A 15,717-nucleotide genomic window follows, 5' to 3' on the forward strand; every position below is an offset into this window, starting at 1 on the left:
TATAAGCCTCCTGGGGATCATGTCACTGCCTTTTCCCCCTCCCCCGCAAAGACTTACCTTGGAAATAAAACTCCAAGAAGTTTGAGAACAACTGCTGTAGAGCATTAGCATTTTCACAAAGGTAAACCTTGAATCATGTTACTGGGCGTGCAGGGAGTCCCGGATCCTTGGATAATGGAAACTGCGGATATTGGATCCATGGATATGGGGCCCTGCCTGTACATAAAATACAATTCCTCACATTACCACAGCAAACTCAGTAATTGTGGAAGGTGTCACTTGGCTTCTCCACCTCAGGGGTCAAACCATTTTGTGCCAGCACTATCTATTTACCAAGGAGTAATCTGGATGAAAGAGCTATTGGGCCAAAGAGATCTACATACATGCCTGGAGTTCTCAGAACCACTTGCTATAAATGCATAAATGAGCTTTCCCCAGGGCTTGCTCTCTCCAGGCCTTAAGATTTGCTTGTACAGGGAGTTGCTTTCTGCACAAGTGAATCTTGAGACCTGTACTGAAGACATGGGCCTAGGAAGCATTTGATCAGTACTCTCATTCTCTTCTTCCACAAAGAGCTCCATGCTGCTGTCAATGCCTTTTGTCTATTCTATGTATATTTGTCCCTTCTATGTATATTTCCCAATTCTCCTTTTTTAAAAAAAATCAAAGACGGAATGCAGAACATAAGCCGGAGCTGAGATAACCACTTGCACGATACCTTCTTTCAAATCCCACAGTTTGCTTTCGTTGTAAAATTCAGCCTGCTCCAGTGCTATCTGGAAGGTTTTAGGCCAATGTTCCTTATCTGATCTACACAGACAATCCAGAAGTTTCAGTGCTCCTGCTCCTCTGCCTTTGTTTGCTGTAACCTGCAAGTCAAGCCACAGTGGTTAGCACTTGGGGGGGGGGGGAGAACAAATATAAACCCTTTAAAAGGAAAGAAAATATTAATTTGGGGAGGCTCAGAACCTCTACAGTCAATAACTGCAGTAAATATATTAAACACAGTCAGTAACACTATGCAGTTTGTCAGAGGGCAAGCAGGAATGCAGTATGATCATGACCTCCAAAAAAAACACTCACTGACTTCAGGCCTCTATACACTCAGCACTTGTGGGCAGAAGACACGGGCCCAATGCAGGAGGGAGTTATTCCATATGAACCTTTTCCTCGCTCCAAATTACACTGTCCAGACACTGACGTTATTTGGTGAGACCTCCTGCACGTCCTACCATGTTCCAAGGCACACTGGCAGGAGGACATAAGAGGACTTTCTCTGAGGCAACATCTGCTCCAGGGAATCAATTTCACTCCCTCAGTTCCTACTTTCCCTGAATTAAAAAAGTTCCTATTTGGATAGTCGTTGGATTGCCTGTTTCATTCATCATTAATTCTCCTGTCTGGTCTTTGTGCTATTTTTTTCTACTGACTGATGGAGCTGCTGATTGTAAACTGAGTTTTTTATGAATGTAAATTAGCCACCTTCAGCATTCTTTGATTGGAAAGGAAGGATAAAATTTTAAACACCCAATTTAAACCCATTTGTTTGAACAAATTTAAACACATTAAAATTTTAAACACCCATAGCGTAATGCACTACTCACTGAACTATAGTTGAAGACTGTTCTGAAACTACACCTGCTATAGAATACCACTGCCCATCTACTGGCAGGTAGAGGTTGGCAAGAATTCATCTTACCCACTAACAACATCTATATTGCTTGCCATTTTATGATCAGGACAAATTTAAGGTTCTAGTTTCAAACTTTAAAGCCTTTATCGAATCTAGGCACCAACTAGCACAGTGACCAACTTCTACCAAATGAGTCCCTGAAGACTTAAAGGTACATCAGTGAGGTCCTGTCCAAGCCCTTCTGTAAGAAATTACCACTGTGATCTATCAAGAACAAGTGTTTCTGTGGTAACACTAGAGCAGTGATTTTCAACCACTGTGCTGTGAATGGTCTGCAGGTGTGCCGCAGGAGTTTGGGGGGGGGGGTTATAAGGGCCATTGGGGGATGCAAGCCCTCAGCCAGCAGTGGGGCATGCCTTGTCAAGTCAAAAAACGGATACGGTGCCTTGACAGTTTTAGCACCTTCTCAGTCTGCCATGGGATGAGAAATCACTGCTCCAGACTTACAGATCGCTGTTCAACAGAAAGGTCTGTAAAGGTCCCTCTGTATTATCTGAAATGGAATACAGTATAGTAGGTGAAATTTTTGCCAAGTAATCAAGCTCCAATTCTCACTTCACCTTATCTCTAGGTCAATCAGAGGGCAGAGCCTTTCCACTCTGAACAGTTTCCTTTCTCTGCTAAGCTTAGGCAGGCAGCTGGTTAGTTGCTATAGTTACTTTCCTGGGAAATTCCAGCCAAAGTTAACCTTTTATTCCCCTTTTGCTGCTGCAACCTGATTCCCTTTTGCAAAGGTTTTGCATTTTGCATTTTTTTTCCACACCAGGATGGGATCCCCTTCCCACTTGCAGCAACAATTCCCAGGCTATAATTCAACATTACTTAAGTATTACTTAAGAATAACACCCATGGAAAGCGGTGGGTCTGCTTCTGAGTAAAAAGGGTTGCAAATATATGCAGCTGCATCTCTCTGCTGTGAACTGAATTGCACACTCCCAGTTATGTGTAATGGGTTGTATGTTGTATGTAGAGCTTCTGGCTTAACACACCAGACACCTTAAAGGTAGATTTGATTCATGGTTCAACTTTTTTCACTGGAATATTCCTTGGCAGCCCATTTCCATAAATTGTACCCTTCCTATTAGCAAAATGTTTGTAATTAGTAAGACAAGCCCTCATCTCCTCGATATAAAAGCCCAGACTTCATGTATTCATCACATATTTTCTCTTTTCATCTGTTTGAAGAACAGAAGACTCTGCCTTTGCACTGTTTTGCACCAGAAGTGTGCTGAGAAATTCTGTGTGATTGATCACTTTCCATATTACGTTTCAGCTTTTTTACTGTGCTGGTTTTCAATCACTGGTTCATACATGAATTGATGGCCAAAAACTAGCTATTGGTGGGGCTTGCACAGCCAACTAGCTACCTCCCTTCCAGGCCGTGCATTCTGGAGCACGGCTTGCCTTTTTCTGCCAATTCCATTCTTTTTCAAGTACCTGTTGAGTGTCCCTGGGAGTACATGAATACCAGGATGGGAACCACTGATTTACTGGTATGTTGTTTACAGTGCACTTACTCTGATAGTGTTTACAAAAAGGTGGTGAAGACCAGAATTTAAGAAGAATAAAAATGTATCTTATGATCTTTCACTATGTTTTTAATAAATTAGAGGCTACAGTTCTTAGGTAATAATTAGTGGTAGGTTATATTTCAGGATCTGGCCTGGGGTAAAATCAGACAAAACTATAGTCAGACACCCCCCCTAAGTTTAACCCCTGACTTATCCAAGGGTCATAGAAAATTCCATGATTGTTGGCTCAAAACCTGCCCTCGACTTATCTGTGGGGTCGACTTATTGGCGGGCCTGCAGTGTTTGTGCTGGTGATGTAGAATTACTGTTAAAATTGATAAACATAAAAATTTAATATTGGGAAAGGAAAAAAGCTGCACTATTAATTCAGTGTAATCATACCCAAAAAATGGGGTTTAGTCCCAGCTGTGTTCTAACAAATATATAAAGGTGTGTTTAAGGTCTGCTTGAATCTTGCTCCCCTTGCAAAGATCTCCACTTGTTCCTTTCAGAGGCTGTTGTCAACCCTCCTATGGTTATGTTGTAGATAAGGATCAGGCAATAACATGGATTATTATAACATGGATATGGAAAGGGTGGTACACATATTACAGCTTTAAGTCCTGCCTATTAGGTGGCTTTAATTCTGAAATAATAATACCTGTTGAATTTCTTCCATCTCTTGGTCTATGAAACATTCAGTTAAGTGGGGAAGTAGCTGACCAGGATCAATGCTTCGCAAAGAAGGCTCAATACGCTTCAACAACGCTCTATGCTGCTCCAGGTTTTCAATCAACTTGAAATCCCACTTTTCAATGGCTTCATAAAGGCCCTTGTAACCTTTAGAAACAAGACCAGACATGTGTAACAACAAAAACTGCCAGGAAAAAACATGGAATTCTTTTCTAGGCAGTAACTATGCATACAAGACACTGACCAAATGGCTAACAGGTTTGGGGTTTTTTTTTTGCCTTTTTACAAGTGCCACCGCCTAAGGAGGTACGTGGGGCGGCGGCAAGAAATCTGATAAACGTAGGCCCCAAAAGACATCTTAGAAGGAAATCCCTCCTCCAAGCTGATAAGGAAAATGTATTGAGCCCTATGAAAAGTGAAACTGAGCTGCACGTGAGTGCACAATGAGTAGGAGAATGTGCCTTGGCTCTCATGGAAGGCTAGGTGAAGGGGAATGCCAAGGCCACCAGAATGGTCCTAATTTGATGAATGTGGAGCTCAACAACTGCACCATAAGCCAGACCTGCCCACTGTAGTAAAAAAGAAAAAAAAACAGAGGCTTGAGCAGTTGGTAAAGTGAAACTTTTTTGGTGCCTTGTAAGGCTAGGTGGGTCCTGATAGAGTGTCATTTTTAAAAGTGGGTCCTGATGCTAAAACGTTTGGAAACCACTGTCATAACCTATAATAAAATTATGGCTATCCTTTCTCAGCCTAAAAGCACCCAATTCTGTCCCACACCTAGAAACTATCCAGTGACTTCTAAGGCAGTGAGTGCACAGATAACAATATTATCCATTCATACATTAATACAGTATTTAAATACCACTTTTCAAGTTCACAAAGTGGTTCACAGAGAAAATCAAATAACTAATGGCTCCCAAAAGGTCTCACAATCCAGATAGACAAGACAGATAGAAAAAAGGAAAACATTTCTGACTACATTCTGTGCAGGGCGCTATCCAACTAGGTGAGGTCGATGCCACTCCACTACAAAAGGAGAAACAAAGAAATATAGCTAAATAGGAGCATGGCCAACATTCATAAGCTTTTTACGTTGCACGGGCAAAGAGCGCTTTGCAGACAGACTCATTGCTCAGTCACTCACCCGCTCTTCCTATGACACCTCCCATCTGGTATATTTGTGTTGCGGCTTTCCTGGGAACTAATGAGAAATACACCCAATGCCTTCTGAAAACATCAGGAGGAGATAAATTGATCCACTTGCAGTGGTTCTTGCTAGGGAACATACTGGAGATACTTGACTATAAGTCAATCGCACAGATAAGTCAAGGGCAGCTTTTGACCCGAAAATAATGGAATTTCCTATGGACCCTTGGAAAAGTCAGGGGTAAAACTTAAGGGGGGTGAAATTCTTTGAGAACAACTGACCAGGAATTGTTCTGAGGTAGCAGCCAAAAGAAGAAAAGGAGCACTTTAGCTTCTTTTCCAAGCAGGAAGGGAGATGAAGATGCTTATAGGAGTTGTAGGCTTTGTGAGGAGTACAGTGCTGCTCTTCCGTAGCAGCAGCCCTCACAGAGACGACAGTGCCCTTAAGTGCCTTTTTCTCCTCTTTGGAAAAGAAGCTAAAATGGCTACCTTTTTTGTGGCTGCCTCTAAATACCATAATGACTGCTAAGTAAAATGACTCCTTTTTATCCAACCCCCACGTGTTCTGCTTCTCAGCCCAGTTCCACCCCCACCTCATCAGCCACTGCTCTTAGAAGCTTTAGGCTGCAATTCTAACCACTGTTTCCTGAGAGTAAGCCCCCCCTGAACAAAATAGGACTTACTTCTGAGTAGACCTGGCTAGGACTGTGCCCTTATTGACCCATGTATAAGTCGACCCAGGCTTTCAGGGTCAATTGTCTGGCATACTTTTTGACTTATACACAAGTATGCGTGGCAGTTGTTCTCACACATTTAGCACCAGGACCCACTTTTTAGAATAAAAATCTGTCAGGAACCACCGAAAGTGATGTCATGACCAGAAGCGACATCATCAAGCAGGAACATTTTTAACAATCTTAGTCTGCAATCATACCCACACTTACCCAGGAGTTACTGACATTGTTAAAGGCATATATATAGTAGTCTGTTAAAAGTACAGATATGCAACATTTTCCCAAATGCAGTCACATATTAGTCTAATATATTAAAAATAAAATATTGAAATTAATGAGGACCCACCTGAAATTGGCTCACGACCCACCTAGTGGGTCCCAACCCACAGTTTGAGAAACATACTTTATGGCACTAAAGGTATTCTGAATGAATGAAATGAGAAACATAGGATATTTTAAACTACTTTGTTAATTTCATTTTGTAGCAACTATTTGTTTTCATTTTCATGTCAATTGATTTGATGACTTGCCATACCTAGTGATGGAATACCAAAGTATTTTCTTTCCACCAAACACAGAAGGAGGGAATACTTTAACTCAGTGCAAGTTAACCAAACTGCAAGCTGCGGCTCCCCAGGGAGCTGCAGAAACCAGTCAGGCGAGGCACGGAATCCTCGCAAAAAACCTGCCACCCTATACAATGTATAGGATTGTAGCCCCAAAGGGGAGCATGGCAAACACCCCACTAGGTCAAGGCAGCTGCCAGTTGAAAAGGTTTGGGAACCACTGCTTTAACATATCAAATTTATCTCATACAATAAAGCCATTAAGTTTTGAGCATAATCAAACCTGCTCCATGCAGTGCATCCAAAAAGCCACGGAACCATCCCTCAGATGTGAGTCGTATGAGGCTTTCAAGAAACAGCTCTGCACCAGCTGTAAGTCCTTTCTTCTCTATTTTGCTTTCAATTTTTTCCACAGTATCTAAAATAAAGTCAGATGTGAGTTAAACAATTGCAATATACAGTTGTGCCCCAGTATCCACCGGGAATGTGTTCCTGCCCCCCCCTCGTGGATACCGGCCCCACCTCCGTGTGCTCATTTACCCTGTTTAAAGTCTTACTGGGTGAAGAAATCTTCCTCCAACTGAGCACTGTAAGCCTACAGGCTTACAGCACTTTGCAAGCTGCCTCCTGGCAGCCAGCATGTTCGGAAATAACCGAAGGAGGTCAACAAGCACCAACTTCACTTCCTGTTGACCTCTTGAGGTTTTTTTGCAAGTGTTCCGGCTGCAGGAACATTTGCAAAAACTCGAAGGATAGAATCATAGAATTGGAAGGGATGTAAAGGGGATCTAGTCCAAGCCCCTTACTGTAGCAGGAAATCCTCCTATAGTATCTCCAAAAGGTGCTTTTCGAGCCTTTGCTTGAAGATTTCCAGTGGGGAAAAATCCACCACCTTCCCTGGCAATCTGTTCCACTGCCAAACCACCCTTACTATCAGGAATTTTTTCCTGATAGCCAACTGGAATATCTTCCCTTGCAGTTTGTACCTGTTGGACCTGTTCTACTTTTAGAGGCAGTTGAGAGCAAATTTGTTCCTTCTTGCATATGACACCCCTTCAGGTATTTGAAGAGCACTATCATATCCCCTCTCAGCCTTCTCTAGGTTGAACATACCAAGTTCCCTCAACCTCTCTCACAGGGCTTGTTCTCCAGTCCTCTGATCATCCTCGTCACTCTCCTGTGAACCCACTCCAGTTTGGCTGCATCTTTCTTAAAGTAAGGGGCCCAGAACTGGACACAGTAATCCAGCAGAGTAAAGCTGAACCGCAGCTTCTCAAGGCTTAGAAGTTACAGTTCTACTAATGGAGGCTAAAATTGCTTCTAGCAACCACTTGCTGAATCAGGGTAGTGATGCCTAGTGCCAAGTGCTCACTCCCTTCCCATCCCTGCTCTTCCAATCAGTTTGGACATGCAGCTTGGTGGAACAAGACTTGGTAGATCTAGTCCGCTGCCATCAGCCCAAGAGATCCAGTTCCCAGAGGGATTCCTTGGGCAAAACCCCTCCCCAGAATACTATTTAGGATTGCCCTCACTCTGATAGTAGCACCTGAAGAGCGGGGTGGGTGACAAACCCACTGAACATGGCAGAGGTTTTAAGTCAAAGGGGTTTATTAAAAGATTAGGGGGAAAAGACAATGTAAACAAGCTTGGTATGTTACAAAAAATCCCTGAATGGTGCTGGCTCTGCAGGGAAGCTTCACATGTGCACGCCCTGCTGGACTAGGCTGAGAGCCTGGATTCCAATTCAGCCTAGCCTGAGCCGAGGGGACCAGGAGCTCCCAAGGTCTGGAGGGGAAGACAGACCAACACAAACAGAACCAAACACTCTGTCCTGGCTGACAGGGAAACAAAGCAGAAGGTCACATACTTTCGGTTCAGTTACAGTAAGATGTCTCTTTCCAGAAGGGGGCTAGAAGGACTTGCCTTTTCCTCTACAATGAGGGCCCAATCCTATCCAACTTTCCAGTGCCAGTGCAGCCGCAATGCAGCTGCAAGGAAAGATAACAAATAATCCCTTACCTGGAGGAGGCTTGTGGTTGCCCCCTAGCACAGGATGCAGCGCATGCCTCATTGGCACAGCTGCACCAGCGCTGGAAAGTTGGATAGGATGTGGCCCTAGCTTTCCCAAGTAAGTGTGTATAGGACTAAGTAGATGAGGAAAATCTAGCTCTAAATGAATGCTTTTAAAAAAAGAGAGAGAGAGAGCCCAGTTCATTCGCATATTTCTGTAAAGAAGTCCATAAATGTTAGCAGCCTGCTGACGATTTTACTTATACTAAAGGAAATCACCTGAAATGGCAAAAAAGAGGAAATGTAAAAGACAAAGGCTCTCTCCAAGTTTACAAAAGTTTCCTGATCTGGTCACTGGAAGGGGGGGAATTCCTAGTCAAAAGGAGACCAAGCAAACAGCTATTTACAGACTTATGATCCAAGTGTAGCACATCACAGAAGAATAAAGTGAGAAGCTACAACCAGAACACTGCACATAACAGAAAGCTATAAAATAAAAAGTTGTCTGTAGTATAAGCAAACCAAGGTGATTTGGTTTGTGCAGCTTAGCTGTGACCTTGGCAACAGAGTGCAACATGCCTTCTTACTGGAAGGAGAGGACAAGACAAGTTCTTAGGGCAATGAGAAACTGAGAGCTGACCAAGGGCCCAATCCTATCCAATTTTCCAGTGCTGGTGCAGCTGTGCCAATGGGGCATGCACTGCATCTTGTGGTGGAACGGCAGACACTGAAGCCTCCTCAAGGTATGGGAACATTTGCAATGGCTGCATTGCAGTTGCACCAGTGCTATAAAGTTGGATAGGATTGGGCCCCAAGTCACAGCCATAACGACCCCAACTTCATTGGTTGCCAAACTGTTTCTGGATGGTGATTTAAGGTGTTGATGGTTACCTTTAAAGTCCTTAACAGTTTGGGGGGCCGGAGTATCTGAAGGACCTGCATTTGCTCAAAGATGTTTTAGAGAAGTTCTCTTGGAGGTTCCTCCTCCATCATTGGTTTGGTTGGCAGTAATCCATGTGATTGATTGACTGATTGCAATGGAGGCAAACAAACCTCTCAGGACAGGATGTTCTACAGGCAAGGTGCCATAGCAAAACAACAAAATAAAAGCCTCATTCCATATTACTGTTAGCAGGATCCCCAGTGGCAACAGGAAATGCAAGAGGGCCCCTCCTGACCTTCTTAGGGGATGAGCTGCTTCATATGGGGAAAGGTGGGCCTTTAGGTAGCTTATTCTTTAACTTTCAAATTAAAAACGCTTTAAATTATTTTTTCCTCTAGAGAATGCAAGATGGCATATATGGAAAGTATCCTTTGTAAGGTAGGGCAGGTTGCAATAAAACATATTGACCAAAACTATTCAATTAAATTTAAGAACTTAAATCAATGTGATTTTTTTAATTTAATGGATTCAAATTTTCAATCTAATATTTAAATGTAATAATGACCCTTAAAAATAACCTTTCAAAAATTATATCTTGGCACAATACAAACCTATTAAAGGATCATGGAAAGAGCCAGAAGCCAACCAAGGGGAGTACTGCCTAGCAGTTATCACTCATGCACCCCTTCCTAAGCTTACAGGGTCAGCAGATGAATGGGAAAGGCAGAGAACTGGTATACCTATCCACTGTACTCTACTCAGACATAGAGTCTAATATAACCAGTTTATTAAAATCCTGAGAAAAAGTAATTAAACTGGGGAGGTACAGCAAAAGTAGAGCAAGAAACCAATGGAAAAATTACTGCACTTGGCTGGAATACAACCTGATAGATGCAGTAACTAGTAAAGAAGTCAGGAAACTAATCTAAAGCAAAATACCCCAAATACCAAGCAAGTTTGCGGGCTGGGTTTGAGTGAAAAGTCCAAACAAGACCAAATGAATTCCCTGAATATATCTAATTAGAAATACAGTCCCTATTGCTAGCTATTTATGTTGTCCCAGGAATCTCAGTTCCTCCATCTATTAAAGAGCCATTGGGTGTGCCTTCCATGAACCATAATTAGATTACAACAGCAGACCCAGACCCAGGGGACCCAAGTTTCAAGGTTTCTTAAGATTTCTTCATCTTAAGAAACCTAGAATTGATGAGTGGAACTCACATCACCAATTCATCCCACCTAGACAGAAAGGATTAGCTGCCCTGTCAGTGGGCATATGCCAATCACAGAGTAGGAGACTTGGCTAGCCAGACACAGAAAAAGACCAGTATGTATCCAAGCCTTTTCTAGAAGAAAACCATCACATGTTACAAGCCATGGTGGGTAAGTGCAACCTCCTGGTTTTAGAAGTAGGCTACTTCAGAATGCCAGGTGCAAGGGGATGCAGGTCTCTTGTTGTCTTGTGTGCTTGTATGCTCCCTGAGACATCTAGTGGGCTGTTGTGAGGCATTTGTGGGCCACTGTGAGATAAAGAAAACTGGACTAGATGGACCTTTGGCCTCATCCAGCAGGGTTCTTCTTATCTAAAGGACAAAGGCTACTGCACGAGGATGTCTCAGCAGTTTTTAGGCTACTGAACAGGTACAGAAGGTACTGCTGGAGGACTGTCCAAAAATAAGCAAGAAATAAGGGGAAAACAGCATTTACTCATAGTATTTTTATTCCGCCTTTCTCCCACACCAAAGGCAGCTACTTATTTGTTTATTTTATCCCATAAAGAGATTGTGAGCATATGCTTAAAACTGAATCAATGACTTTCTGCTGAACATACTGAGCAAAAGCCTGTGTAAAAAACAAACCGGGGGGAAATGTGTGTGTGTGTTTAGAAGTTTCTCTGCAAGTACCTGGAGCCTCTTTAGTGCAACTCGGGCAAACAACTTTCCTACAACGCTAAGGAGAGAGATGCCACGGTAGTTGTTGCAGTCACCCCTGTCGCCTTTGTTCTTGTACAGCGTGATGATGTTTGCATCCCTCATGTCTTCACTCACAACAGGAGAGGAAACTGAATGCTTTCCACATGCGCTGCCTCCGATGTATTCTCGGCATCACCTGGCAGGACAAAGTTCCAAACAACACAGTCCTGGAACGAGCTGGAATCCCTAGCATGTATGCACCGCTGAAACAGAGACACCTGCGTTGGCTCGGTCATGTCGTGAGAATGGATGATGGCCGGATCCCAAAGGATCTCCTCTATGGAGAACTCGTGCAAGGAAAGTGCCCTACAGGTAGACCACAGCTGCGATACAAGGACATCTGCAAGAGGGATCTGAAGGCCTTAGGAGTGGACCTCAACAAGTGGGAAACCCTGGCCTCTGAGCAGCCCGCTTGGAGGCAGGCTGTGCAGCATGGCCTTTCCCAGTTTGAAGAGACACTTGGCCAACAGTCTTAGGCTAAGAGGCAAAGAAGGAAGGCCCATAGCCAGGGAGACAGGCCAGGGACAGACTGCACTTGCTCCCAGTGTGGAAGGGATTGTCACTCCCGAATCGGCCTTTTCAGCCACACTAGACGCTGTTCCAGAACCACCTTTCAGAGCGCGATACCATAGTCTTTCAAGACTGAAGGTTGCCAACTATAGTTTAGAAGTTTCATAAATGTGACAGAGAGATGATGACTCATATTTATTGTTGTGCAAACTGCTAACAGCCTATCAAACAGACTGCACAGCATTTACTTTCCATGGAGAAACTTTCATCTAGTAACTATCAGTCTGTGGTCCTGAAAGAGTTCTGGCCACTTTTAATTGAATCCAAACTTTTTACTGCATTCACAGGAGAACAGCTGTGTGCTGTTCTCTTCCACTGAATGATCTCACTTAGTGTCCTTATATGTATAATGAATGAGAGCCAAACACAAATTCTTAATTTCACAATTGCTCCCCTAAAATATATTGATTCTATATATCTAATGACCAGAGTTATAATTAGAAATTATAATGCTCTTGGATATATAACACTTCTGTTTAATCACAAAGAGTTGTATGACATAGCAACCCATTAGTGCACGGATTTTTTCAGAAAACATATGAATTAAAAAGTCAACAACTTGATTGATATCTGCCCTTTTCTGAATAATGATCCCAATCATTATTTCAAACAATCAACCCTAATTTGAATTCAAGTTTCCCTGGTCCAAGTTCAACATCTGCAATATGCCATTTGACTCTCTCTTCCAATGGTTACAGACATTCTAGAAGACAATGACTTCCTGACTGACAAGTAATATCAACACCCTCAATCTCCCTGCTGTTTTCACTTCCAACAAAGGAAAGCTATGTCAGCCTATTTCAGCAAAAACCATTAAAGAAGCAATTTTCAATCAGTGTGCCACAGCACACTGGTATGCCATGAATGGTTCACAAGTGTGCCATGAGAGTTTGGGAGAGGGTTATTTATTAGTAAGACCACTGGGTGATGTGAGCCCCCTACTAGCAGTACAGTGTGCCTTGTTGATTTTCAATCTTTTTCATCTCGTGGCACACTGACAAGACACTAAAATTGTCAAGGGACACTATCAGTTTTTTGACAATAGATAGTGCACCTTGACAATTTTAGTGCCTTGTCAATGTGCCATGAGATGAAAAAGATTGAAAATCGTTGCCGTAAAGAGTTCTGACACCTTAAAGAGAAAATCTGCAATGCTAAGCACACTTTCCTGAGAGTAAATCCTACTGAACATAGTGGGATTTACTTCTGAGTAAGCAAGCACAGGATTGTACTGCAACTGTTATTTTAAGGCATTTTTCTGTTTAGAGAAGTTAGGCGCTTTGCCATTTGTGCAAAGGAAAGGGGATTTTCACCTATCTCCCCTTTCTGCAGGTCCTCCAACTCTCAGGTACAGTACACGTTTTCAGGGCAGTGGAGCAAGCTGCAAAGAGAAGAAGAAACTGATGAAGATCCTCTCTCTTTCCCTTGTACAGATAGTGCTCCTTCCAAAAAATAGACAAGAGGCTGAATGATGTAACCTTTAACAAGTTTATTCTGCACCTGCTTTTATGTGACGAATATATGTGTGATCCACTTTCAACTGCAACGTGCGCATACACGACATGCATAATGCAGTGCAAGCAGAGGGTTGCTGTCCCTGAGGCAAAACCCTGCACTGAACTCTCCCTCCCCCCTCAAATCCTGATGGCACAGCAAAGGTAGAAGTTGGCTCAGTCAGGTGAGACTCATGGTAGGCACGTCCTTCCACCCAACGCTACAGCTTCATGCACATGTACACATAGGAGCACAAAGTGAAAACAAGGAGTTGTCAGAAAAAGCTTCAAGGACATAAAAAGAGCCCTGCTGGATCAGACCAAAGACCCATCTAGTTCAGCTTCCTGTATCTCACAGTGGCCTACCAGATGCCTCAGGGAGCACATAAAACAAGATACCTGCATTCTGGTGCCACTCCCTTGCACCTGGCATTCTGAGGTAGCCAATTTCTAAAACCAGGAGGTTGCACATACCCATCATGGCTTGCAACATGTGATAGCCTTTTCCTCTATACAGGTGGCACCTCGGTATCCACTGATTTGACTCACCACTCATACCAGGGCCCATGACATACCATGTCATGTAACAAGGAAAAAAAGCACCAAAATCCAGTTTCTTACCTCTGTGCTATTAAACTGCACAGGTTGCAAGCTTCTCAGGTTTAAAGATTGCTTTACAGACCCACTTCCAGGTTTCTTGCCCCTCCATGCATGCTCCTCCTCCCAGAATGCATTCTGGGGCATCAATAGAGGAGCAAGAAACCTGGAAGTGGGTCTTTAAAGATATTTTTCCACTGATTTGGTATCCACTGATAATTTTTATCCACTGGGGACTCTGTAACAGGGAATGACCAGGGTGACCAAATGTCATAACTGCAAAAGAGGACAAGGCACCCCAAAATGTAGGGCATCTGATCCAAGAAAAATGTAAGACCTGACAAAATGAAAGCTAAAAGCACTCACATTTTTATTTCATGGGGTTAATTTAAATACTGTATTTCTTATTATTAAATTTTAAACTATATTACATAGAATTTATTAATTACAAAAAAAGTCCTAAGCTGCCTGCTGACAGGGAAAAGGAGGACATTTCCTTTCCAGGACATGTGGCTAAAAAAGAAGTCCTGGAAAAAGAGGACATCTGGTCCAGGGTGACCAGATACAATGGAGGAACATAAGAAGAGCCCTGCTGGATCAGGCCAAAGGCCCATCTAGTCCAGCTTCCTGTACCTCACAGTGGCCCACCAAATGCCCCAGGGAGCACGCAAGACAACAGACACAACCTGCGTCTCGGTGCCCTCCCATGCATCATGCAATCAGAGGCAGCCTGCCTCTAAACCCAAGAACTTGCACATATCTACTATGACTTGTAACTCGTAATGAACTTCTCCTCCAGAAATTTGTCCAATCCCCTCTTAAAGGCATCCAGACAAGATGCCACAACTACTTCTTGTGGCAAAGAGTTCCACAAACCAACCACAGTGTCTATACCTTTAACCACTGTAGAGAAGAGGGAACATGGGCAAGTGCAGCTCAACATGGAAGGATTTAAAAAGCTGCAGCTGCCCAAATTCCCTTTTCTATACAATGGTTAAAGGGTATAGGCACTCTGTCCTCCATCGCATCTGGTCACACTGGGCATGACCTGCAAATCTGTCCAATCCCTTTTCAAAGGCATGTAGAGCCAGATGCCATTATCACATCCTGTGGCAAGGAGTTCCACAGACTAATCACATGCTGGGTAAAGAGATATGGTCTTTGGTGTGTTCCAACTCTCCCAACTTTGGTGGATGTCCCCTGGCAGCAGGAACAGCATGGAAAAGCTGTTTCCTGAGTTGTGCTGAGCCTATGAACCCGAGCATTGCTAAGATAGGGCACACGTGTTTCCAATTCAAGCCTACATGGGGGGGGGGGCTGCTGCTTGATGAAGCCCTCCAGAAAGGCACTCACCATCCGCCAGCCATTCTTTCATGTAGCACATGACGTAGGTGGGATTGAGGATCTTCTGGATGTATACTTGGTAGCGCCGCAGGCTCTCCTTCTGCTGCTCGGTCATCTTGGACTCTCCAGCTGGGATGCGCCCCGCGAGCCCTACAAAACTCCTCCCGCTCTGCACTGGCTGGTGCGCTGCGCTCCCTGCAGAACGCGGCGGCTGCAGCCCTGCCTGCCTCTGTGTGTGCAGGGCTATAGGGAGGCGGAAAGTGGAAGCGCGCGCCCCCCTCCACTGGCAATGCAGCGAGGATGAGGAGGGACGAGCAGAGTCAGTGGGAAGGGCCAAGATCAGAAACGAAACTGGAGCAAGGAAACGAAAGCGTCAACGCAGGCAGCCACTGGAGCCCTGACGGAGGGAGAGCAGCCAGCCAGACAGCAAGCAGCCTTTGGAAGCCGCTCCCCCAGGGTGCTGTAGTCGTTGGGGAGGTGGAGTTAGACCTGCAAGGTCCAGGT

General features: G+C 43.8%; 1 protein-coding gene across 1 annotated transcript in view; it reads right to left on the bottom strand.

Annotated features, from left to right (window-relative positions):
• Positions 1-15,496, bottom strand: part of RIGI (RNA sensor RIG-I) — a 38,891-nt gene extending 23,395 nt beyond the window's left edge. The window contains exons 1-4 of the mRNA XM_066613277.1: positions 15,223-15,496; positions 6,627-6,761; positions 3,866-4,044; positions 719-869 (exon numbers count right to left, since the gene is read on the bottom strand). Of these exons, the coding sequence (XP_066469374.1) occupies positions 719-869; positions 3,866-4,044; positions 6,627-6,761; positions 15,223-15,328 (571 nt within the window). The 5' untranslated portion in view covers positions 15,329-15,496. The remainder of the gene's footprint in view (positions 1-718; positions 870-3,865; positions 4,045-6,626; positions 6,762-15,222) is intronic.
• Between the last annotated feature and the right edge of the window lie 221 nt (positions 15,497-15,717).

This window comes from Tiliqua scincoides, chromosome 2 (genome assembly GCF_035046505.1).
Source record: "Tiliqua scincoides isolate rTilSci1 chromosome 2, rTilSci1.hap2, whole genome shotgun sequence".
NCBI classification, from domain to species: domain Eukaryota; kingdom Metazoa; phylum Chordata; class Lepidosauria; order Squamata; family Scincidae; genus Tiliqua; species Tiliqua scincoides.